The sequence below is a fragment of the Pseudoliparis swirei genome, chromosome 16 (assembly GCF_029220125.1).
Source record: "Pseudoliparis swirei isolate HS2019 ecotype Mariana Trench chromosome 16, NWPU_hadal_v1, whole genome shotgun sequence".
Classification (NCBI taxonomy): domain Eukaryota; kingdom Metazoa; phylum Chordata; class Actinopteri; order Perciformes; family Liparidae; genus Pseudoliparis; species Pseudoliparis swirei.
In genome coordinates this window covers 1258007-1282307 of record NC_079403.1, presented here as the reverse complement: position 1 = coordinate 1282307, position 24301 = coordinate 1258007, and the positions used below count along the sequence as shown (strand labels likewise).

Genomic DNA, 24301 nt, shown 5'->3' with positions numbered 1-24301 from the left:
TGTTGTTCTGTCTCCTTTTGTTCTGTCTCCCTTTGTTGTTTTTCTGTCTCCTTTTGTTGTTGTTTGTCTCCTTTTGTTCTGTCTCCCATTGTTGTTTGTCTCCTTTTGTTGTTGTTTTGCTTTCACTTTGTTGTTTGTCTCCCTTTGTTGTTGTGGATCCCCTCTGCTGCATGTATAATATTGATCATGTGACGTTTGTTATTATTGGTCTTAAAGGGGTTCAGGTCCAGGTCTGGGTCCAGGTGTTGGTCCAGATCTGGGTCCAGGTGTTGGTCCAGGCTTGGGTCCAGGTCTGGGTCCAGGTGTGGGTCCAGGTCTGGGTCCAGGTGTGGGTCCAGGTCTGGGTCCAGGTGAGGGTCCAGGCCTGGGTCCAGGTGAGGGTCCAGGCCTGGGTCTGGGTCCAGGTGAGGGTCCAGGCCTGGGTCCAGGTCTGGGTTCAGATCTGGGTCTGGGTCCAGGTGTGGGTCCAGGCCTGGGTCCAGGTCTGGGTCCAGGTGAGGGTCCAGGCCTGGGTCCAGGTCTGGGTTCAGATCTGGGTCTGGGTCCAGGCCTGGGTCCAGGTGAGGGTCCAGGCCTGGGTCCAGGTCTGGGTTCAGATCTGGGTCTGGGTCCAGGTTTGGGTCCAGGTGTGGGTCCAGGCCTGGGTCCAGGTCTGGGTCCAGGTCTGGGTCCAGGCCTGGGTCCAGGTGAGGGTCCAGGTGAGGGTCCAGGCCTGGGTCCAGGTCTGGGTTCAGATCTGGGTCTGGGTCCAGGTCTGGGTCCAGGTCTGGGTCCAGGCCTGGGTCCAGGTGAGGGTCCAGGTGAGGGTCCAGGCCTGGGTCCAGGTCTGGGTTCAGATCTGGGTCTGGGTCCAGGTCTGGGTCCAGGTGTGGGTCCAGGTGTGGGTCCAGGCGTGGGTCCAGGCGTGGGTCCAGGCGTGGGTCCAGGTGAGGGTCCAGGTGAGGGTCCAGGCCTGGGTCCAGGTCCAGGTGTGGGTCCAGGTGTGGGTCCAGGCGTGGGTCCAGGCGTGGGTCCAGGCGTGGGTCCAGGCGAGGGTCCAGGCGAGGGTCCAGGCCTGGGTCCAGGTCTGGGTCTGGGTCCAGGTGTGGGTCCAGGTGTGGGTCCAGGTGTGGGTCCAGGCGTGGGTCCAGGTGTGGAGGTCTAGGGGGACCCAGGAGGCTGATGTGTGTGTGTCCAGGTGAAGGAGAACAACTACCGCGGCCACGGCGACAGCGTGGACCAGCTCTGTTGGCACCCGTCCAACCCGGACCTGTTCGTCACGGCTTCAGGGGACAAGACGGTCCGGGTCTGGGACGTCCGGACCACCAAGTGCATCGCCACGGTCAACACCAAGGGTGGGCCAGGGGGGAGAACCACACGTTCCTCTATGGAACCTCACGTTTCTCTGGAACCACACGTTCCTCTGTAGAACCAAGTGTTCCTCTGTAGAACCACACGTTCCTCTATAGAACCACATGTTCCCCTATAGAACCACACGTTCCTCTGTAGAACCACATGTTCCTCTATGGAACCACACGTTCCTCTATGGAACCACACGTTTCTCGATGGAACCACACGTTCCTCTGTAGAACCACGCGTTCCTCTATGGAGCCACACGTTCCTCTATTGAACCACGCGTTCCTCTGTAGAACCACATGTTCCTCTATGGAACCACTCGTTCCTCTATGGAACCACACGTTCCTCTGTAGAACCACACGTTCCTCTGTAGAACCAAGTGTTCCTCTGTAGAACCACACGTTCCCCTATGGAACCACACGTTCCTCTGGAGAACCACACGTTCATCTGTAGAACCACGCGTTCCTCTGTAGAACCACACGTTCCTCTGTAGAACCACACGTTCCTCTATGGAACCATACGTTCCTCTGTGGAACCACACGTTCCCCTATGGAACCACACGTTCCTTTATAGAACCACACGTTCCTCTGTAGAACCACACGTTCCCCTGTAGAACCACATGTTCCTCTGGAACCACACATTCCTCTCTGGAACCACACGTTCCTCTGTAGAACCACATGTTCCTCTATGGAACCACATGTTCCTCTGTAGAACCACACGTTCCTCTATGGAACCACGTGTACCTCTGTAGAACCACACGTTCCTCTGTAGAACCACACATTCCCCTATAGAACCACATGTTCCTCTGTGGTTCTCCAGGGGAGAACATCAACATCTGCTGGAGCCCGGATGGCCAGACGGTTGCCGTGGGCAACAAGGACGACGTGGTGACCTTCATCGACGCGCGGTCGCACCGCTCCAGAGCCGAGGAGCAGTTCAAGTTTGAGGTGAACGAGATCTCCTGGAGCAACGACAACGACATGTTCTTCCTCACCAACGGCAACGGCTGCATCAACATCCTCAGGTAGGAGGTCCTCTTCATCATCTTCACGGTGTAAAGCTCCTCTTCGCGTCATCACGTGACCTCGTCTTCCTCAGCTACCCCGAGCTGAAGCCCATCCAGTCCATCAACGCTCATCCTTCCAACTGCATCTGCATCAAGTTCGACCCCACGGGGAAGCACTTCGCCACGGGCAGCGCCGACGCCCTGGTCAGCCTGTGGAGCGTGGAGGAGCTGGTGTGTGTGCGCTGCTTCTCCAGGTGAGCGCTGACCGTCGGTGACCTTCAGTGACCTTCAGAGTGACCGTCAGTGACCTTCAGAGTGACCATCATAGTGACCGTCAGTGACCTTCAGTGACCTTCAGGGTGACCGTCAGTGACTTTCAGAGTGACCGTTGGTGACCGTCAGTGACCTTCATAGTGACTGCCAGTGACCTTCAGAGTGACCGTCAGTGACCTTCAGAGTGACCGCCAGTGACCGTCAGTGACCGCCAGTGACCTTCATAGTGACCGTCAGTGACCTTCATATTGACAATCAGTGACCTTCAGAGTGACCGTCAGTGACCTTCAGGGTGACCGTCAGTGACCTTCAGAGTGACCGTTGGTGACCGTCAGTGACCTTCATAGTGACCGCCAGTGACCTTCAGAGTGACCGTCAGTGACCTTCAGAGTGACCGCCAGTGACCGTCAGTGACCTTCATATTGACAATCAGTGACCTTCAGAGTGACCTTCATAGTGACCGTCAGTGACCTTCATAGTGACCATCAGAGTGACCTTCTTAGTGACCTTCATAGTGCAGGGGTCGCCCCAAACACCTTCGAGTGAATCTTCCTTCCCGAATGGTCCCAACTGTAAAAACATGAAACTTCTGAATTCTATTCAAAGTAAACACAGATTATTATATTGATGCAGAATCACAAAGAATAGCTCCTCTGATTGGTCCACTGAATAATTGATTCATTGGTTCATGTGTTCATTGGTTCATGTGTTCATTGATTCATGTGTTCATGTGTTCATTGATTCATGTGTTCATTGATTCATGTGTTCATTGGTTCATGTGTTCATTGATTCATGTGTTCATTGGTTCATGTGTTCATTGGTTCATGTGTTCATTGGTTCATGTGTTCATTGGTTCATGTTCAGTGTGCATTTTCTACCTGTGAGGCGAGACTACTGACTACTTGGATCCTGCTAAGTATCTTCTTTAAATTAGTTTATCTGCTGAGTTACTGTTGTATTTGTTGTTTAGAGCTGCTGGATTGTTGGTCTGTTCTGTTTTAGGATTTGTTTTGGTAGAGAGGTGTGTCCTGATTACTGACACCTGAATCTTCACTGATTGGACGAGCGCTCATCACCTGGTTTCAATTGAGTGTCATTTGAATACCAACGAGCAAGGGGCGGTGTCAACGCGGCTGGAGGTAATCGGCACCAACCTGGGCTCAGAACCGGATCGGGTCTTTAGCGTCAGAAGACTCGGAGGACAAAGACAGGAGTCTTCCGTTGGAGTCGAGACTCGGAGGACAAAGACAGGAGTCTTCCGTTGGAGTCGAGACTCGGAGGACAAAGACAGGAGTCTTCCGTTGGAGTCGAGACTCGGAGGACAAAGACAGGAGTCTTCCGTTGGAGTCAAGACTCGGAGGACAAAGACAGGAGTCTTCCGTTGGAGTCAAGACTCGGAGGACAAAGACAGGAGTCTTCCGTTGGTGTCAAGACTCGGAGGACAAAGACAGGAGTCTTCCGTTTGAGTCAAGACTCGGAGGACAAACACAGGAGTCTTCCGTTGGAGTCAAGACTCGGAGGACAAACACAGGAGTCTTCCGTTGGTGTCAAGACTGGGAGGACAAAGACAGAGTCTTCCGTTGGTCAAGACTCGGAGGACAAAGACAGGAGTCTTCCGTTGGAGTCAAGACTGGAGGACAAACACGAGTCTTCCGTTGGAGTCAAGACTCGGAGGACAAAGACAGGAGTCTTCCGTTGGAGTCAAGACTCGGAGGACAAAGACAGGAGTCTTCCGTTGGAGTCAAGACTCGGAGGACAAACACAGGAGTCTTCCGTTGAGTCAAGACTGGAGGACAAACACAGGAGTCTTCCGCTGGAGTCAAGACTGGAGGACAAACACAGGAGTCTTCCGTTGAGTCAAGACTGGAGGACAAAGACAGGAGTCTTCCGTTGGAGTCAAGACTGGAGGACAAAGACAGGAGTCTTCCGTTGGAGTCAAGACTGAGGACAAAGACAGGAGTCTTCCGCTGGAGTCAAGACTCGAGGACAAAGACAGGAGTCTTCTGTTGGAGTCAAGACTGGAGGACAAAGACAGGAGTCTTCCGTTGGAGTCAAGACTCGGAGGACAAACACAGGAGTCTTCCGTTGGAGTCAAGACTCGGAGGACAAAGACAGGAGTCTTCCGTTGGAGTCAAGACTCGGAGGACAAAGACAGGAGTCTTCCGTTGGAGTCAAGACTCGGAGGACAAACACAGGAGTCTTCCGCTGAGTCAAGACTGGAGGACAAAGACAGGAGTCTTCCGTTGGAGTCAAGACTCGGAGGACAAAGACAGGAGTCTTCCGTTGGAGTCAAGACTCGGAGGACAAACACAGGAGTCTTCCGTTGGAGTCTTCGTGGTGCCTGTGTATTCCACCATTTAGTGAATATGTGTGTCTTTTCCATACCTGTGCGTATCTCTACTCGTAGTTCCTATAGGACTCGTTCATTCATGGACCGGAACCCCTCCTCTGTTCTCCTTCCTACCCGTTCTACTCATACCCAGCACCTTATCACAGGAGGCCTCTGGAACTGTCAGTCAGCCAACCGCAAGGCCGGTTTCATCTCTTTGCCGTGGAGCAGTCGCTTGACTAACTGGCTCTCACTGAGACCTGGATCACACCAGAGAACACGTCTACCCCGGCTGCTCTCTCCTCTGCCTTCTCCTTCAGCCACACACCCAGACGCTCTGGTCGGGGTGGAGGTGCAGGTTTACTCATCTCACCCAAATGGTGTTTCTCTCCCTACCCGCTTCCACTCTTTATCCCACTGACTTTTGAGTTCCATGCTGTGACGGTGACTCATCCGGTTCAACTACACATGGTTGTTCTCTACCGTCCCTGGTTCTTTGGGAGATTTCTTGAAGAGCTAGACCCTCCTGTCGAACTTCTCGGAACACGGCCCCCCGCTCATCCTTCTGGGTGACTTCAACATCCAGACAGAGAAGTCATGTGATCTCTTACTCTTCCTGTCTTCCTTTGACCTCTCACTCAGTCCCTCCCCTCCCACTCACAAAGCCGGCAACCGCCTTGACTACATTTTCACAAGAAACTGCTCTACCTCCAACCTCACTGTAACTCCTCTCCATGTCTGACCACTTCTTCATCTCTTACTCTCTCTCGCTCTATGGTACTGACAACCCACCCATATCTACAGACTCTGCACCTGTACGCCGCAACATTCGCCCCTCTCCTCCTCTCTGGCCTCCTCTGTCCTATCTGCTCTCCCCTCAACTGACTGCTTCTCACTCATGCAGCCTAACTCTGCCGCAGACACTCTCCTCTCTTCCCTGTCTTCATCTCTTGATTCTCTTTGTCCTTTAAGACACGACCGTTCGAAATCCTCTCCCTCCGTGGGTTGTCGGACTCGTGCTGAGAGAGAGCCACCTCATGCGAGCGACGGAAAGAAAATGGCGAAAAACGAATCAAGCGGAAGACCTGCTCTTCTATCAATCTCTCCTCTCCTCCTTCTCTTCCTCTATCTGCAGCCAAAAGCTCGTTCTACCTGACCAAAATTCAGTCTTCCTTCTCTAACCCCAAAAAACTCTTCTCTATCTTTTCCAACCTCCTTGATCCCCCCTGTCCCCCTCCTCCTTCCACCCTTTTGCCGAGCCACTTTGTCGACTACTTTACAAACAAGATAGACGACATCCGCTCCTCCTTTACAAATCCATCTTCTATCACCTGACCAACACTAACTTCTTCATCCCCTCTTTCCTCTTTTCACCCCTGTCTCCCAATCAAGTTCTTAGCTTGGTGACCTCCGCTGACCGACCACCTGCGCCCTTGACCCCGTTCCGTCTCCCATTCTCCAGGCTGTTGCTCCTGACCTTCTGACCTTCCTCACCCATCTTATTAACAGCTCCCTCTCAACTGGCTGTTTCCCCAACTCTCTGAAGGAGGCGAGATTCAACCCTCTCCTGAAGAAACCACCTCGACCCGTCTGAAGTCAGCAACTACAGACCGGTCTCTCTTCTTCCTTTTCTCTCCAAAACTCTGGAGCGAGCTCTCTTGAGCCAAGTGTCCTCCTATCTCCACAGCAACAGCCTTCTTGACCCTCACCAGTCTGGAGTCAAGGCCACTCGACAGAGACTGTCCTCCTTGCTGAGCAGCTTCACTCTGCTAGAGCAGCCTCTCTCTCCTCTGTCCTTATCCTTCACTCTACTAGAGCAGCCTCTCTCTCCTCTGTCCTTATCCTTCTAGACCTTTCTGCAGCATTTGACACCGTGAACCACCAGATCCTGATCTCTTCTCTTCAGGAACTGGGGATCTCAGGTACTGCACTCGCGCTTTTCTCTTTCTACCTTAACGACCACACTTACCGGGTAACTTGGAGAGGATCTGTGTCTGATCCTTGTCCTCTCACTATGGGGTTCCTCAAGGCTCCGTCCTGGGTCTCCTCTTCCTCTCACTATGGGGTCCTCAAGGGCCCTGGGTCCCTCCTCTTCCTCTCACTATGGGGTTCCTCAAGGTCTGCCTGGGTCCCTCCTCTTCCTCTCACTATGGGGTCCCTCAAGGCCCTGGGTCCCTCCTCTTCCTCTCATGGGGTCCCTCAAGGTCCGCCTGGGTCCCCCTCTTCCTCTCACTATGGGGTTTCCTCAAGGCTCCGGCCTGGGTCCCTCCTCTTCCTCTCACTATGGGTTCCTCAAGGTCCGTCCTGGGTCCCTCCTCTTCCTCTCACTATGGGGTTCCTCAAGGCTCCCCTGGGTCCCTGCTCTTCTCTGTACACAAACTCTCGGCTCTGTCATTCGTTCGCATGGCTTCTCCTACCATAGTTATGCCGATGACACCCAACTGATCTTCTCGTTTCCACCGGCCGAAACACGGGTGGCGGCGCGAATCTCTGCCTGTCTGACCGACATCTCTCAGTGGATGTCTGCTCACCACCTGAAGATCAACCCTGACAAGACCGAGCTACTATTCCTTCCAGGGAAAGGCTCCCCCACCCATGACCTGACTTCCACCTTCAATAGCTCTGTGTTGGCCCCGCCCCCGACTGCCAGGAACCTCGCGGTGACACTCGACAGTCAACCTGACGGCCAACATCACTGTGACGACATGTTCCTGTAGGTCCATGCTGCACAACATCAGGAGAACACGGCCTCTTCTTGGTCCAGGCGGTCCAGGTTCTGGTCCAGGCTCTGGTCATTTCACGCCTTGACTACTGCAACTCCTCCTGGCTGGTCTTCTGCTAAGGCCATCCGACCTCTGCAGCTCATCCAGAATGCAGCAGCTCGACTGGTCTTCAGCCTCCCGAAATTCACCCACACCACTTCGCTCCTTCGATCTCTTCACTGGTTACGGTGGCTGCCCATCCGCTTCAAAACACTGGTTCTTGTACCGTGCTCTGAACGGATCGGGCCCCGCCTACATCCTGATGTGGTCACACCGCACCCCGGCACGTTCGCCGCTCGGCAACAGCCAATCGCCTTGTGCCTCCTGCACCTCGAGCTAACTCCTACATCCAGACTGGTTGCTGTCCTGGCTCCTCAGTGGTGGAACGAGCTCCCCACTGACATCAGGACAGCAGGAAGTCTCTACATCTTCCGCCTGAGACTGAAAACACATGTGTTCATGTTCACTGTCTTCATGTGTTCTTGTCTTCATGTGTTCTTGTCTTCATGTGTTCATGTCTTCATGTGTTCATGTCTTCATGTGTTCATGTGTTCATGTGTTCTTGTCTTCATGTGTTCATGTCTTCATGTGTTCTTGTCTTCATGTGTTCATGTCTTCATGTGTTCTTGTCTTCATGTGTTCTTGTCTTCATGTGTTCATGTCTTCATGTGTTCTTGTCTTCATGTGTTCATGTGTTCATGTCTTCATGTGTTCATGTCTTCATGTGTTCATGTCTTCATGTGTTCTTCATGTGTTCTTGTCTTCATGTGTTCTTGTCTTCATGTGTTCATGTGTTCTTGTCTTCATGTGTTCTTGTCTTCATGTGTTCTTGTCTTCATGTGTTCATGTCTTCATGTGTTCATGTCTTCATGTCTTCATGTGTTCATGTCTTCATGTCTTCATGTGTTCTTGTCTTCATGTGTCCATGTGTTCATGTCTTCATGTGTTCTTGTCTTCATGTGTTCATGTCTTCATGTGTTCTTGTCTTCATGTGTTCATGTCTTCATGTGTTCATGTCTTCATGTGTTCTTGTCTTCATGTCTTCATGTGTTCATGTGTTCTTGTCTTCATGTGTTCATGTCTTCATGTGTTCATGTCTTCATGTGTTCTTGTCTTCATGTGTTCTTGTCTTCATGTGTTCTTGTCTTCATGTCTTCATGTGTTCTTGTCTTCATGTGTTCTTGTCTTCATGTCTTCATGTGTTCATGTCTTCATGTGTTCTTGTCTTCATGTCTTCATGTGTTCATGTCTTCTTGTCTTCATGTGTTCATGTCTTCATGTGTTCATGTCTTCATGTGTTCATGTTCATGTCTTCATGTGTTCTTGTCTTCATGTGTTCATGTCTTCATGTGTTGTCTTCATGTGTTCATGTCTTCATGTGTTCTTGTCTTCATGTGTTCATGTGTTCTTGTCTTCATGTGTTCTTGTCTTCATGTGTTCATGTCTTCATGTGTTCATGTGTTCTTGTCTTCATGTGTTCATGTCTTGTCTTCATGTGTTCATGTCTTCATGTCTTCATGTGTTCTTGTCTTCATGTGTTCATGTGTTCATGTCTTCATGTGTTCTTGTCTTCATGTGTTCATGTCTTCATGTGTTCTTGTCTTCATGTGTTCTTGTCTTCATGTGTTCATGTCTTCATGTGTTCATGTCTTCATGTGTTCATGTCTTCATGTGTTCATGTCTTCATGTGTTCATGTCTTCATGTGTTCTTGTCTTCATGTGTTCATGTCTTCATGTGTTCTTGTCTTCATGTGTTCATGTCTTCATGTCTTCATGTGTTCTTGTCTTCATGTGTTCATGTCTTCATGTGTTCATGTCTTCATGTCTTCATGTGTTCTTGTCTTCATGTGTTCATGTCTTCATGTGTTCATGTCTTCATGTCTTCATGTGTTCATGTCTTCATGTCTTCATGTCTTCATGTGTTCATGTCTTCATGTGTTCTTGTCTTCATGTGTTCATGTCTTCATGTGTTCATGTCTTCATGTCTTCATGTGTTCATGTCTTCATGTGTTCTTGTCTTCATGTGTTCATGTCTTCATGTGTTCTTGTGTTTTTGTCTCCATGTGTTCATGTCTTCATGTGTTCTTGTCTTCATGTCTTCATGTCTTCATGTGTTCATGTCTTCATGTGTTCATGTTTCTGTGTTCATGTTTCTGTGTTCATGTGTTCATGTCTTCATGTCTTCATGTGTTCATGTCATCATGTGTTCATGTCTTCATGTGTTCTTGTCTTCATGTCTTCATGTGTTCATGTCTTCATGTGTTCATGTCTTCATGTGTTCTTGTCTTCATGTGTTCATGTCTTCATGTGTTCTTGTCTTCATGTGTTCATGTCTTCATGTGTTCATGTCTTCATGTGTTCTTGTCTTCATGTGTTCATGTGTTCATGTCTTCATGTGTTCTTGTCTTCATGTGTTCATGTGTTCTTGTCTTCATGTGTTCTTGTCTCCATGTGTTCATGTCTTCATGTGTTCTTGTCTTCATGTGTTCTTGTCTTCATGTGTTCTTGTCTCCATGTGTTCATGTCTTCATGTGTTCATGTGTTCATGTCTTCATGTGTTCATGTCTTCATGTGTTCATGTCTTCATGTGTTCATGTCTTCATGTGTTCATGTGTTCATGTCTTCATGTGTTCTTGTCTTCATGTCTTCATGTGTTCATGTGTTCATGTCTTCATGTGTTCATGTCTTCATGTGTTCATGTCTTCATGTGTTCTTGTCTTCATGTGTTCATGTCTTCATGTGTTCATGTCTTCATGTCTTCATGTGTTCATGTCTTCATGTGTTGTCTTCATGTGTTCTTGTCTTCATGTCTTCATGTGTTCATGTCTTCATGTGTTCATGTGTTCATGTGTTCATGTCTTCATGTGTTCATGTGTTCATGTCTTCATGTGTTCATGTGTTCATGTGTTCATGTCTTCATGTGTTCATGTCTTCATGTGTTCATGTCTTCATGTGTTCATGTCTTCATGTGTTCATGTCTTCATGTGTTCTTGTCTTCATGTCTTCATGTGTTCTTGTCTTCATGTCTTCATGTGTTCATGTCTTCATGTGTTCTTGTCTTCATGTGTTCATGTCTTCATGTGTTCTTGTCTTCATGTTCATGTGTTCATGTCTTCATGTGTTCTTGTCTTCATGTGTTCATGTGTTCTTGTCTTCATGTGTTCTTGTCTTCATGTCTTCATGTGTTCTTGTGTTCTTGTCTTCATGTGTTCATGTCTTCATGTGTTCTTGTCTTCATGTGTTCATGTCTTCATGTGTTCTTGTCTTCATGTCTTCATGTGTTCATGTCTTCATGTGTTCTTGTCTTCATGTGTTCATGTCTTCTTGTCTTCATGTGTTCATGTCTTCATGTCTTCATGTCTTCATGTGTTCATGTCTTCATGTGTTCATGTCTTCATGTGTTCATGTCTTCATGTCTCCATGTGTTCATGTCTTCATGTGTTCTTGTCTTCATGTGTTCATGTCTTCATGTGTTCATGTCTTCATGTGTTCTTGTCTTCATGTGTTCATGTCTTGTCTTCATGTGTTCATGTCTTCATGTGTTCTTGTCTTCATGTGTTCATGTCTTCATGTGTTCATGTCTTCATGTGTTCTTGTCTTCATGTGTTCATGTGTTCATGTGTTCATGTCTTCATGTGTTCTTGTCTTCATGTGTTCATGTCTTCATGTGTTCAGTTCATGTCTTCATGTGTTCATGTCTTCATGTGTTCTTGTCTTCATGTGTTCATGTCTTCATGTGTTCATGTGTTCTTGTCTTCATGTCTTCATGTGTTCATGTCTTCATGTGTTCATGTCTTCATGTGTTCATGTCTTCATGTGTTCATGTCTTCATGTGTTCTTGTGTTCATGTCTTCATGTGTTCTTGTCTTCATGTGTTCATGTCTTCATGTGTTCTTGTCTTCATGTCTTCATGTGTTCTTGTCTTCATGTGTTCATGTGTCTTCATGTGTTCATGTCTTCATGTGTTCTTGTCTTCATGTGTTCATGTCTTCATGTGTTCATGTCTTCATGTGTTCATGTCTTCATGTGTTCTTGTCTTCATGTGTTCATGTCTTCATGTGTTCATGTCTTCATGTGTTCTTGTCTTCATGTCTTCATGTGTTCATGTCTTCATGTGTTCATGTCTTCATGTCTTCATGTGTTCATGTGTTCATGTCTTCATGTGTTCATGTCTTCATGTCTTCATGTGTTCATGTCTTCATGTGTTCATGTCTTCATGTGTTCATGTGTTCATGTCTTCATGTGTTCTTGTCTTCATGTGTTCATGTCTTCATGTCTTCATGTGTTCATGTCTTCATGTGTTCTTGTCTTCATGTCTTCATGTGTTCTTGTCTTCATGTCTTCATGTGTTCATGTCTTCATGTGTTCTTGTGTTCATGTGTTCATGTCTTCATGTGTTCTTGTCTTCATGTCTTCATGTGTTCATGTCTTCATGTCTCCATGTCTCCATGTGTCCATGTGTTCATGTCTTCATGTCTTCATGTGTTCATGTGTTCTTGTCTTCATGTGTTCATGTCTTCATGTGTTCATGTCTTCATGTGTTCTTGTCTTCATGTGTTCATGTGTTCATGTCTTCATGTGTTCTTGTCTTCATGTGTTCATGTCTTCATGTGTTCTTGTCTTCATGTGTTCATGTCTTCATGTGTTCATGTGTTCATGTCTTCATGTGTTCATGTCTTCATGTGTTCATGTGTTCATGTCTTCATGTGTTCATGTGTTCTTGTCTTCATGTGTTCATGTCTTCATGTGTTCATGTCTTCATGTGTTCATGTGTTCATGTCTTCATGTGTTCATGTCTTCATGTGTTCTTGTCTTCATGTGTTCATGTCTTCATGTGTTCATGTCTTCATGTGTTCATGTCTTCATGTGTTCATGTCTTCATGTGTTCATGTCTTCATGTGTTCTTGTCTTCATGTGTTCATGTCTTCATGTGTTCTTGTCTTCATGTGTTCTTGTCTTCATGTGTTCATGTCTTCATGTGTTCATGTCTTCATGTGTTCTTGTCTTCATGTGTTCTTGTCTTCATGTGTTCATGTCTCCATGTGTTCATGTCTTCATGTGTCCATGTCTTCATGTGTTCTTGTCTTCATGTGTTCATGTCTTCATGTGTTCTTGTCTTCATGTGTTCATGTCTTCATGTGTTCATGTGTTCATGTCTTCATGTCTTCATGTGTTCTTGTCTTCATGTGTTCATGTCTTCATGTGTTCATGTCTTCATGTGTTCTTGTCTTCATGTGTTCTTGTCTTCATGTGTTCTTGTCTTCATGTCTTCATGTGTTCATGTCTTCATGTGTTCATGTCTTCATGTCTTCATGTGTTCTTGTGTTCATGTCTTCATGTGTTCTTGTCTTCATGTCTTCATGTGTTCATGTCTTCATGTGTTCTTGTCTTCATGTGTTCATGTGTTCTTCATGTCTTCATGTGTTCATGTCTTCATGTGTTCATGTCTTCATGTGTTCATGTCTTCATGTGTTCATGTCTTCATGTGTTCTTGTCTTCATGTGTTCATGTCTTCATGTGTTCATGTGTTCATGTCTTCATGTGTTCATGTCTTCATGTCATCCATGTCTTCATGTGTTCTTGTCTTCATGTGTTCATGTCTTCATGTGTTCATGTCTTCATGTGTTCATGTCTTCATGTGTTCATGTCTTCATGTCTTCATGTGTTCTTGTCTTCATGTGTTCATGTCTTCATGTGTTCATGTCTTCATGTGTTCTTGTCTTCATGTGTTCATGTCTTCATGTGTTCATGTGTTCTTGTCTTCATGTGTTCATGTCTTCATGTGTTCATGTGTTCATGTGTTCATGTCTTCATGTGTTCATGTCTTCATGTGTTCATGTCTTCATGTGTTCATGTGTTCATGTGTTCATGTGTTCTTGTCTTCATGTGTTCTTGTCTTCATGTGTTCATGTCTTCATGTGTTCTTGTCTTCATGTGTTCTTGTCTTCATGTCTTCATGTGTTCATGTCTTCATGTGTTCTTGTCTTCATGTGTTCTTGTCTTCATGTCTTCATGTCTCCATGTGTTCATGTCTTCATGTGTTCATGTCTTCATGTGTTCATGTCTTCATGTGTTCTTGTCTTCATGTGTTCATGTCTTCATGTGTTCATGTCTTCATGTCTTCATGTGTTCATGTCTTCATGTGTTCATGTCTTCATGTTCATGTCTTCATGTGTTCTTGTCTTCATGTTCTTGTCTTCATGTGTTCATGTCTTCATGTGTTCAAAGTTCTTCATGTGTTCTTGTCTTCATGTGTTCATGTCTTCATGTGTTCATGTCTTCATGTCTTCATGTGTTCATGTCTTCATGTGTTCATGTCTTCATGTGTTCATGTGTTCTTGTCTTCATGTGTTCATGTCTTCATGTGTTCATGTCTTCATGTGTTCATGTCTTCATGTGTTCATGTCTTCATGTGTTCATGTGTTCATGTCTTCATGTGTTCTTGTGTTCATGTCTTCATGTGTTCATGTCTTCATGTGTTCTTGTCTTCATGTGTTCATGTCTCCATGTCTTCATGTGTTCTTGTCTTCATGTCTTCATGTCTTCATGTGTTCATGTCTTCATGTGTTCATGTCTTCATGTCTTCATGTGTTCATGTCTTCATGTGTTCTTGTCTTCATGTGTTCATGTCTTCATGTGTTCATGTCTTCATGTGTTCATGTGTTCATGTCTTCATGTGTTCATGTCTTCATGTGTTCATGTCTTCATGTGTTCATGTCTTCATGTCTTCATGTCTTCATGTGTTCATGTCTTCATGTCTTCATGTCTTCATGTGTTCATGTCTTCATGTTTTTATGTTTCATGTATTCATGTTTCATGTTTCATGTCTTCATGTTTTATGTTTTCATGTTTCATGTTTTCATGTTTCATGTCTTCATGTGTTCATGTGTTCTTCATGTCTTCATGTCTTCTCATGTGTTCATGTCTTCATGTGTTCTTGTCTTCATGTGTTCATGTCTTCATGTGTTCATGTCTTCATGTGTTCATGTGTTCATGTCTTCATGTGTTCTTGTCTTCATGTCTTCATGTCTTCATGTGTTCATGTGTTCTTGTTTGTCTTCATGTGTTCTTGTGTTCATGTCTTCATGTGTTCTTGTCTTCATGTGTTCATGTCTTCATGTGTTCATGTCTTCATGTGTTCTTGTCTTCATGTGTTCTTGTCTTCATGTGTTCATGTCTTCATGTGTTCTTGTCTTCATGTCTTCATGTGTTCTTGTCTTCATGTGTTGTCTTCATGTGTTCATGTCTCCATGTGTTCATGTCTTCATTTGTTCATGTCTTCATGTGTTCATGTGTTCTTGTCTTCATGTGTTCCATGTGTTCATGTCTTCACGTGTTCATGTGTTCATGTCTTCATGTCTTCATGTCTTCATGTCTTCATGTCTTCATGTGTTCTTGTCTTCATGTCTTCATGTCTCCATGTCTTCATGTCTTCATGTGTTCTTCATGTGTTCTTGTCTTCATGTGTTCATGTCTTCATGTCTTCATGTGTTCTTGTCTTCATGTGTTCATGTCTTCATGTGTTCATGTCTTCATGTCTTCATGTGTTCTTGTCTTCATGTGTTCATGTCTTCATGTGTTCATGTCTTCATGTGTTCATGTGTTCTTGTCTTCATGTGTTCTTGTCTTCATGTGTTCATGTCTTCATGTGTTCATGTCTTCATGTGTTCATGTCTTCATGTGTTCATGTGTTCTTGTCTTCATGTGTTCATGTCTTCATGTGTTCATGTCTTCATGTGTTCATGTCTTCATGTGTTCTTCATGTGTTCATGTTCTGTGTCTTCATGTGTTCATGTCTTCATGTCTTCATGTCTTCATGTGTTCTTGTCTTCATGTGTTCATGTCTTCATGTGTTCATGTCTTCATGTCTTCATGTGTTCATGTGTTCTTGTCTTCATGTCTTCATGTGTTCTTGTCTCCATGTGTTCATGTCTTCATGTCTTCATGTGTTCATGTCTTCATGTGTTCTTGTCTTCATGTGTTCTTCATGTGTTCTTGTCTTCATGTGTTCATGTCTTCATGTCTTCATGTCTTCATGTGTTCATGTCTTCATGTCTTCATGTCATCATGTCTTCATGTCTTCATGTGTTCTTTCATGTCTTCATGTCTTCATGTTGTCTCCATGTGTTCATGTCTCCATGTGTTCTTGTCTTCATGTGTTCATGTCTTCATGTGTTCATGTGTTCTTGTCTTCATGTGTTCTTGTCTTCATGTGTTCATGTCTTCATGTGTTCTTGTCTTCATGTGTTCATGTGTTCTTGTCTTCATGTCTTCATGTGTTCTTGTCTTCATGTGTTCATGTCTTCATGTGTTCTTGTCTTCATGTGTTCTTGTCTTCATGTCTTCATGTGTTCTTGTCTTCATGTGTTCATGTGTTCATGTGTTCATGTCTTCATGTGTTCATGTCTTCATGTGTTCATGTCTTCATGTGTTCTTGTCTTCATGTGTTCATGTCTTCATGTGTTCATGTCTTCATGTCTTCATGTGTTCATGTCTTCATGTGTTCATGTCTTCATGTGTTCTTGTCTTCATGTGTTCTTGTTCATGTTTCTGTTCTTGTGTTCATGTGTTCATGTCTCCATGTGTTCATGTGTTCATGTCTCCATGTGTTCATGTCTTCATGTGTTCATGTGTTCTTGTCTTCATGTGTTCATGTCTTCATGTGTTCATGTCTTCATGTGTTCATGTGTTCTTGTCTTCATGTCTTCATGTGTTCATGTCTTCATGTGTTCATGTCTTCATGTGTTCTTGTCTTCATGTGTTCTCTTCATGTCTTCATGTCTCATGTGTTCTTGTCTTCATGTCTTCATGTGTTCATGTCTTCATGTCTTCATGTGTTCTGTCTCATGTGTCTCTTCATGTGTTCATGTCTTCATGTGTTCTTGTCTTCATGTGTTCATGTCTTCATGTGTTCTTGTCTTCATGTCTTCATGTGTTCTTGTGTTCATGTCTTCATGTGTTCTTGTGTTCATGTCTTCATGTGTTCATGTCTTCATGTGTTCTTGTCTTCATGTGTTCTTGTCTTCATGTCTTCATGTGTTCATGTCTTCATGTCTTCATGTGTTCTTGTCTTCATGTGTTCATGTCTTCATGTGTTCATGTCTTCATGTGTTCATGTCTTCTTGTTCATGTGTTCATGTCTTCATGGGTTCTGTTCATGTCTTCATGTCTTCATGTGTTCATGTCTTCATGTGTTCTTGTCTTCATGTGTTCATGTCTTCATGTGTTCATGTCTTCATGTCTTCATGTGTTCATGTCTTCATGTGTTCTTGTCTTCATGTGTTCATGTGTTCTTGTCTTCATGTGTTCATGTCTTCATGTGTTCATGTCTTCATGTGTTCTTGTCTTCATGTGTTCATGTGTTCATGTGTTCTTCATGTGTTCATGTCTTCATGTGTTCATGTCTTCATTTGTTCATGTCTTCATGTCTTCATGTCCTCATGTGTCTTCATGTGTTCTTGTCTTCATGTGTTCTTCTTGTCTTCATGTCTCCATGTCTTCATGTCTTCATGTGTTCATGTGTTCATGTCTTCATGTGTTCATGTCTTCATGTGTTCATGTGTTCTTGTCTTCATGTGTTCATGTCTTCATGTCTTCATGTCTTCATGTGTTCTTGTCTTCATGTCTCCATGTGTTCTTGTCTTCATGTCTTCATGTGTTCTTGTCTTCATGTGTTCATGTCTTCATGTGTTCATGTGTTCTTGTCTTCATGTCTTCATGTGTTCTTGTCTTCATGTCTTCTTGTCTTCATGTGTTCATGTCTTCATGTCTTCATGTCTTCATGTGTTCTTGTCTTCATGTGTTCATGTCTTCATGTGTTCATGTCTTCATGTCTTCATGTGTTCATGTCTCCATGTGTTCTTGTCTTCATGTGTTCATGTCTTCTTCTTGTCTTCATGTCTTCATGTGTTCATGTCTTCATGTGTTCATGTGTTCTTCTTCATGTCTTCTTGTCTTCATGTGTTCATGTTGTCTTCATGTGTTCATGTCTTCATGTCTTCTGTTCTTGTCTTCATGTGTTCATGTGTCTGGTCTTCATGTGTTCTTGTCTTCATGTGTTCTTGTCTTCATGTGTTCTTGTCTTCATGTGTTCATGTCTTCATGTGTTCTTGTCTTCATGTGTTCATGTCTTCATGTGTTCATGTCTTCTTGTCTTCATGTGTTCTTGTCTTCATGTGTTCATGTCTTCATGTGTTCATGTCTTCATGTGTTCTTGTCTTCATGTGTTCATGTCTTCATGTGTTCATGTCTTCATGTGTTCTTGTCTTCATGTCTTCATGTGTTCATGTGTTCATGTCTTCATGTGTTCATGTCTTCATGTGTTCATGTCTTCATGTGTTCATGTCTTCATGTCTTCTTGTCTTCATGTCTTCATGTCTTCATGTGTTCATGTCTTCATGTGTTCATGTCTTCATGTCTTCATGTGTTCTTGTCTTCATGTGTTCATGTCTTCATGTCTTCATGTGTTCATGTCTTCATGTGTTCTTGTCTTCATGTGTTCTTGTCTTCATGTGTTCATGTCTTCATGTGTTCATGTCTTCTTGTCTTCATGTGTTCATGTGTTCTTGTCTTCATGTCTTCATGTCTTCTTGTCTTCATGTGTTCTTGTCTTCATGTCATCATGTCTTCATGTGTTCATGTCTTCTTGTCTTCATGTGTTCATGTGTTCTTGTCTTCTTGTCTTCATGTCTTCATGTCTTCTTGTCTTCATGTGTTCTTGTCTTCATGTGTTCATGTCTTCTTGTCTTCATGTGTTCATGTGTTCTTGTCTTCATGTGTTCATGTCTTCTTGTCTTCATGTGTTCATGTGTTCTTGTCTTCATGTGTTCATGTCTTCTTGTCTTCATGTGTTCATGTGTTCATGTCTTCTTGTGTTCATGTGTTCATGTCTTCATGTGTTCTTGTCTTCATGTGTTCATGTGTTCTTGTCTTCATGTGTTCATGTCTTCATGTGTTCATGGCTGCAGGTTGGACTGGCCAGTCAGGACTCTGAGCTTCAGCCACGATGGCAAGATGTTGGCTTCAGCCTCCGAGGATCATTTCATCGACATCGCAGAGGTGGAGACAGGTGAGTCCTCTACTTCAGGACCAGGTCTTCACGAGTCTCTTGATGCAGTCCCCTTGGTGACGCTCTCTTGCCCTCGTTTCCCAGGAGAGAAGCTGTGGGAGGTGCAGTGCGACTCCCCGACCTTCACAGTGGCCTGGCACCCCAAGCGCCCCCTGCTGGCCTACGCCTGCGACGACAAGGAGGGCAAGTACGACAGCAACCGGGAGGCCGGCACCGTCAAGCTGTTCGGGCTCCCCAACGACTCCTGAGCCGCCGGCCTCCCCCCAGCAGGGGGCGCCGCGGGTCCCCCTGACCACTGCTGCACTATGTTGTTCCTGTAAGATACTTTGTTTTGATATTAAAGAGTTTTCATAAATCGTGTTTCGACTTGTGGTGTTAAAGGTGAATGAATGAAGACAGGGGGACCCCCTACTGGTCTGGACCCCCTACTGGTCTGGACCCTCTACTGGTCTGGACCCCCTACTGGTCTGGACCCTCTACTGGTCTGGACCCCCTACTGGTCTGGACCCTCTACTGGTCTGGACCCCCTACTGGTCTGGACCCTCTACTGGTCTGGACCCCCTACTGGTCTGGACCCCCTACTGGTCTGGACCCTCTACTGGTCTGGACCCCCTACTGGTCTGGACCCCCTACTGGTCTGGACCCTCTACTGGTCTGGACCCCTACTGGTCTGGACCCCCTACTGGTCTGGACCCTCTACTGGTCTGGACCCCCTACTGGTCTGGACACCCTACTGGTCTGGACCCCCTACTGGTCTGGACCCTCTACTGGTCTGGACCCCCTACTGGTCTTGCCTGTGAGCACCAGCAGGTTGAATATTTAAGATCCTTCTCTCTGAATCTTCTGTTTCATGTTTTCATGTCGTATCTTCACTCGTATCCACTAAATAGATTTGACTTATTTATAGTTTTCAGTTCCCACATCCCTGACCTTTGACCTCGCATCGGATCAGGAACAACTCCCGAGAAGTAGAACAAAGTAAAGAACCCTTCAGGAGAGAACAGGAGGAGGATCCCTCTCCTGGATGACAGAAGACCATCCAGACCTCCACAATCCATGAAACCCAAGGAGGTGGAGAGGAGGCAGGAGGCCAGGTCTAGGCCAGAGGCTGGATGCAGGGCAAAGACCCAGGACCAGCTTCAGACCCAGCCAGGTCCAATGGACCCTGAGACGTGAAGACAAAGACTCCGGGGAGGAAGCCGAGTGAGTAATAAAACTCATCCATAAGGAGAGAGGACAGAGGAGCTCAGTGTATCTTAAACGTCCATAAGGAGAGAGGAGCTCAGTGTATCCTAAGCGTCCATAAGGAGAGAGGAGCTAGTGTATCCTAAACGTCCATAAGGAGAGAGGAGAGGAGCTCAGTGTATCCTAAACATCCATAAGGAGAGAGGAGAGAGGAGCTCAGTGTATCCTAAACGTCCATAAGGAGAGAGGAGAGAGGAGCTCAGTGTATCCTAAACATCCATAAGGAGAGAGGAGAGAGGAGCTCGGTGTATCCTAAACATCCATAAGGAGAGAGGAGAGAGGAGCTCAGTGTATCCTAAACGTCCATAAGGAGAGAGAGAGGAGCTCAGTGTATCCTAAACATCCATAAGGAGAGAGGAGAGAGGAGCTCAGTGTATCCTAAACGTCCATAAGGAGAGAGGAGAGGAGAGAGCTCAGTGTATCCTAAGCATCCATAAGGAGAGAGGAGCTCAGTGTATCCTAAACGTCCATAAGGAGAGAGGAGAGGAGAGAGGAGCTCAGTGTATCCTAAGTGTCCATAAGGAGAGAGGAGAGAGGAGCTCAGTGTATCCTAAACGTCCATAAGGAGAGAGGAGAGAAGAGAGGAGCTCAGTGTATCCTAAACGTCCATAAGGAGAGAGGAGAGAGGAGCTCAGTGTATCCTAAACGTCCATAAGGAGAGAGGAGAGAGGAGCTCAGTGTATTGTTGGCGTGTGGTTGCCGTGTGGCTGCCGTGTGGTTGCCGTGTGGCTGCCGTGTGGTTGCCGTGTGGCTGCCGTGTGGTTGGCGTGTGGTTGGCGTGTGGTTGGCATGTGGCTGCCGTGTGGTTGGCGTGTGGTTGGCGTGTGGCTGCCGTGTGGTTGGCGTGTGGTTGGCATGTGGCTGCCGTGTGGTTGGCGTGTGGCTGCCGTGTTGTTGGCGTGTGGTTGCCGTGTGGCTGCCGTGTGGTTGGCGTGTGGTTGCCGTGTGGTTGGCGTGTGGTTGTCGTGTGGCTGGCGTGTGGTTGGCGTGTGGTTGTCGTGTGGTTGTCGTGTGGCTGGCGTGTGGCTGCCGTGTGGTTGGCGTGTGGTTGCCGTGTGGTTGGCGTGTGGTTGCCGTGTGGTTGCCGTGTGGTTGGCGTGTGGTTGCCGTGTGGTTGCCGTGTGGTTGGCGTGTGGTTGCCGTGTGGTTGCCGTGTGGCTGCCGTGTGGTTGGCGTGTGGTTGCCGTGTGGTTGGCGTGTGGTTGTCGTGTGGTTGGCGTGTGGTTGCCGTGTTGTTGCCGTGTGGTTGCCGTGCAGCAGCTGTGTTTGCTGCCGTCTGTTTGCTCAGGGACCAATGAGCAGCTGGAGACTAACAAAGAGTCCTCAGTGTTCCAGCACACGGCCATGACGCCTGAACGCACCAGCAGCACGTTGTCATTGTTCATAAAGAGCGTCTCCGTCAGTCACTTTGGCTGGAGCTCTACGATATATGTATTAAATAATGAATAATAAATCAATAATTAATAAATTCACTTCAGAGACTAAAGTTTCGGAAATGTTTTCAACCAATCAGGAGATAGAAGACATGTCTCTCTCTCTGTCTCCTAACCCTTCATTTTTTAATCGAATTTCTTCAAATAAAATGATAAGATCACTTTTGTTTAAAAAAGAAGAAAAAGAGAGAGAGAGAGACGGAGCGATAGAGAGTGAGTGAGGGAGGGTGGATGGAGAGACTGAGGGAGAGAGAGTGAGAGAGGGAGAGAGGGTGGAGGGAGAGAGAGAAAGGGAGGAGAGAGAGAGAGGGAGAGACAGAGGGAGAGAGGGTGGAGAGAGAGTGAGAGAGAGAGGGTGGAGAGAGAGAGAGAGAGAGACTGAGGCAGAGAGGGTGGAGTGAGAGAGAGAGAGATGGTGGAGAGAGAGTGAGAGAGTGAGAGAGAGAGGGTGGAGGGAGAGAGAGAGAGAGAGAGTGAGAGAGTGAGAGAGAGAGGGAGAGAGAGAGTGAGAGAGGGAGGGTGGAGAGAGAGCGAGAGAGAGAGGGTGGAGAGAGTGAGAGAGAGAGAGGGAGAGAGAGACTGAGGGAGAGAGGGTGGAGGGAGAGAGAGACTGAGGGAGAGAGGGTGGAGGGAGAGAGAGAGGAGGATCCAGGACGGCACCAGGAGGTTCGGCAGCAGACGGTCTGGATCTCTCTCTCCGCCTTCAGGTTCGTACGAACCGAGCGCGCTGCTGTGTATCGATGAGGATGATGAAGATGAAGAGGAGCGAGACGCTTGAGGTGTGAAGGTCTGTGCACGCGCTCACTGAGACGCACGCGCACAGACGTGCGTGTGTGCGTGTGTGTGTATAAACTCCGTCCGGTCGACAGACGGTCAGAAGGCTGCAGGTGTCAGGCGGCTCCACCCGATGGTGCGTTCAAGGAACATGCGGAAACGGAGCACCAGATCGCCTCTCCCCTCTTCCTCTCATCCACTGGGTGGAGGGCTCTGGGTAGAGGGGTTCTGGGTAGGGGGGTCTGGGTAGAGGCGTCTGGGTAGGGGGGTCTGGGTAGAGGGGTTCTGGGTAGGGGGGTCTGGGTAGAGGCGTCTGGGTAGAGGGGTTCTGGGTAGGGGGGTCTGGGTAGAGGCGTCTGGGTAGAGGGGTTCTGGGTAGGGGGGTCTGGGTAGAGGCGTCTGGGTAGAGGGGTTCTGGGTAGGGGGGTCTGGGTAGAGGCGTCTGGGTAGGGGGGTCTGGGTAGAGGGGTTCTGGGTAGAGGGGTCTGGGTAGAGGGGTTCTGGGTAGAGGGGTATGGGTAGAGGGGTCTGGGTAGAGGGGTCTGGGTAGGGGTTCTGAGTAGAGGGGTATGGGTAGAGGGGTCTGGGTAGAGGGGTCTGGGTAGGGGGGCCTGGGTAGGGGGTCTGGGTAGGGGGGTCTGAGTAGGGGGGTCTGGGTAGGGGGGTCTGGGTAGAGGGGTTCTGGGTAGAGGGGTCTGGGTAGAGGCGTCTGGGTAGTGGGGTCTGGGTAGGGGTCTGGGTAGAGGGGTTCTGCAGGGGGTCTGGGTGGGGGTCTGGGTAGGGGGGTCTGGGTAGAGGGGTCTGGGTAGGGGGGCCTGGGTAGAGGGGTCTGGGTAGAGGTGTCTGGGTAGGGGGGTCTGGGTAGAGGGGTTCTGGGTAGGGGGGTCTGGGTAGAGGGGTTCTGGGTAGAGGGGTATGGGTAGAGGGGTCTGGGTAGAGTTAGGGGGGTCCAGACCTTTCTTGTAGGCCATCATGACCTCACAGCTTCTGGTCTTCATGGAGTTGAACGGTCACCAGCAGCATTAACAGGTCAAAGGTCGTCCTCCTCCTCTTCACCCTGATGGAGGAACATAATACGTGAAACAGGAAACACAACAATAACTGACCGTGAATGCTTTCTATCGTACGACTTATCGTACGATATATGGACGTGATCCCGATCTTTTTAACGTTATGACTTGTACATGATAGTACATGTCTCCTGTCTCCTACGTGTCTCCTCCATGTCTCCTCCATGTCTCCTACGTGTCTCCTGTCTCCTACGTGTCTCCTGTCTCCTCCATGTCTCCTGTCTCCTCCATGTCTCATGTCTCCTCCATGTCTCCTGTCTCCTACGTGTCTCCTGTCTCCTACGTGTCTCCTATCTCCTACGTGTCTCCTGTCTCCTCCATGTCTCATGTCTCCTCCATGTCTCCACCATGTCTCCTGTCTCCTCCATGTCTCCTGTCTCCTCCATGTCTCCTGTCTCCTACGTGTCTCCTGTCTCCTACGTGTCTCCTATCTCCTACGTGTCTCCTGTCTCCTGCGTGTGTCAGGAGGAAATCAATGAGACGTAAAGTTCAAGTTCGATTGGTGGATTTGTTTCTCGTGTTTCAGTGAAGACGCTCAGCATCCGGAGAGCGAGCGGGGAGACCAGGAGGAGTAAAGGAGGAGATCCAGGAGGAGATCCAGGAGGAGATCCAGGAGGAGTAAAGGAGGAGATCCAGGAGGAGTAAAGGAAGAGACCAGGAGGAGTAAAGGAGGAGATCCAGGAGGAGTAAAGGAAGAGACCAGGAGGAGTAAAGGAGGAGATCCAGGAGGAGTAAAGGAGGAGTAAAGGAGGAGATCTAGGAGGAGTAAAGGAGGAGATCACATGCTCTCAGTCCTCTGTGGTTGGAGAATATCTTGGACACCAACCAGCAGCAGACATGGACTTTGTGATGAAGCAAGCGTTCGGAGGTGAGTACTGCAAAGTCCAGATGCTCCTGAATGGGCCTCAGAGACTTGTAGAGCAGCCTGATCATAAGGAGTTGACTTAAGAGACTTATAGAGCAGCATGATAATAAGGAGTTGACCTAAGAGACTTATAGAGCAGCC

At 47.1% G+C, this 24301-nt stretch overlaps 3 protein-coding genes across 3 annotated transcripts in view; 1 reads left to right on the top strand and 2 right to left on the bottom strand.

Moving 5' to 3' along the window:
- The window catches only part of LOC130206605 (melanoma receptor tyrosine-protein kinase-like), an 11474-nt gene extending 11302 nt beyond the window's left edge, over window positions 1-172 (bottom strand). Inside the window, exon 1 of the mRNA XM_056434651.1 lies at window positions 168-172. Coding sequence (XP_056290626.1) covers window positions 168-172 — 5 coding nt within the window. The remainder of the gene's footprint in view (window positions 1-167) is intronic.
- thoc3 (THO complex 3) lies at window positions 171-19133 on the top strand. Its single transcript, XM_056434649.1, has 9 exons — window positions 171-302; window positions 459-494; window positions 615-698; window positions 855-1106; window positions 1163-1334; window positions 2155-2359; window positions 2434-2595; window positions 18673-18773; window positions 18858-19133. Exons 1-9 carry the CDS (start codon window positions 171-173, stop codon window positions 19019-19021), a joined length of 1308 nt encoding a protein of 435 aa, XP_056290624.1. The 3' UTR covers window positions 19022-19133.
- A 3284-nt stretch (window positions 19134-22417) lies between these two features.
- Window positions 22418-24301, bottom strand: part of LOC130206602 (uncharacterized) — a 3009-nt gene continuing 1125 nt past the window's right edge. The window contains exons 2-3 of the mRNA XM_056434648.1: window positions 23208-23282; window positions 22418-23126 (exon numbers count right to left, since the gene is read on the bottom strand). Of these exons, the coding sequence (XP_056290623.1) occupies window positions 22418-23126; window positions 23208-23282 (784 nt within the window). The remainder of the gene's footprint in view (window positions 23127-23207; window positions 23283-24301) is intronic.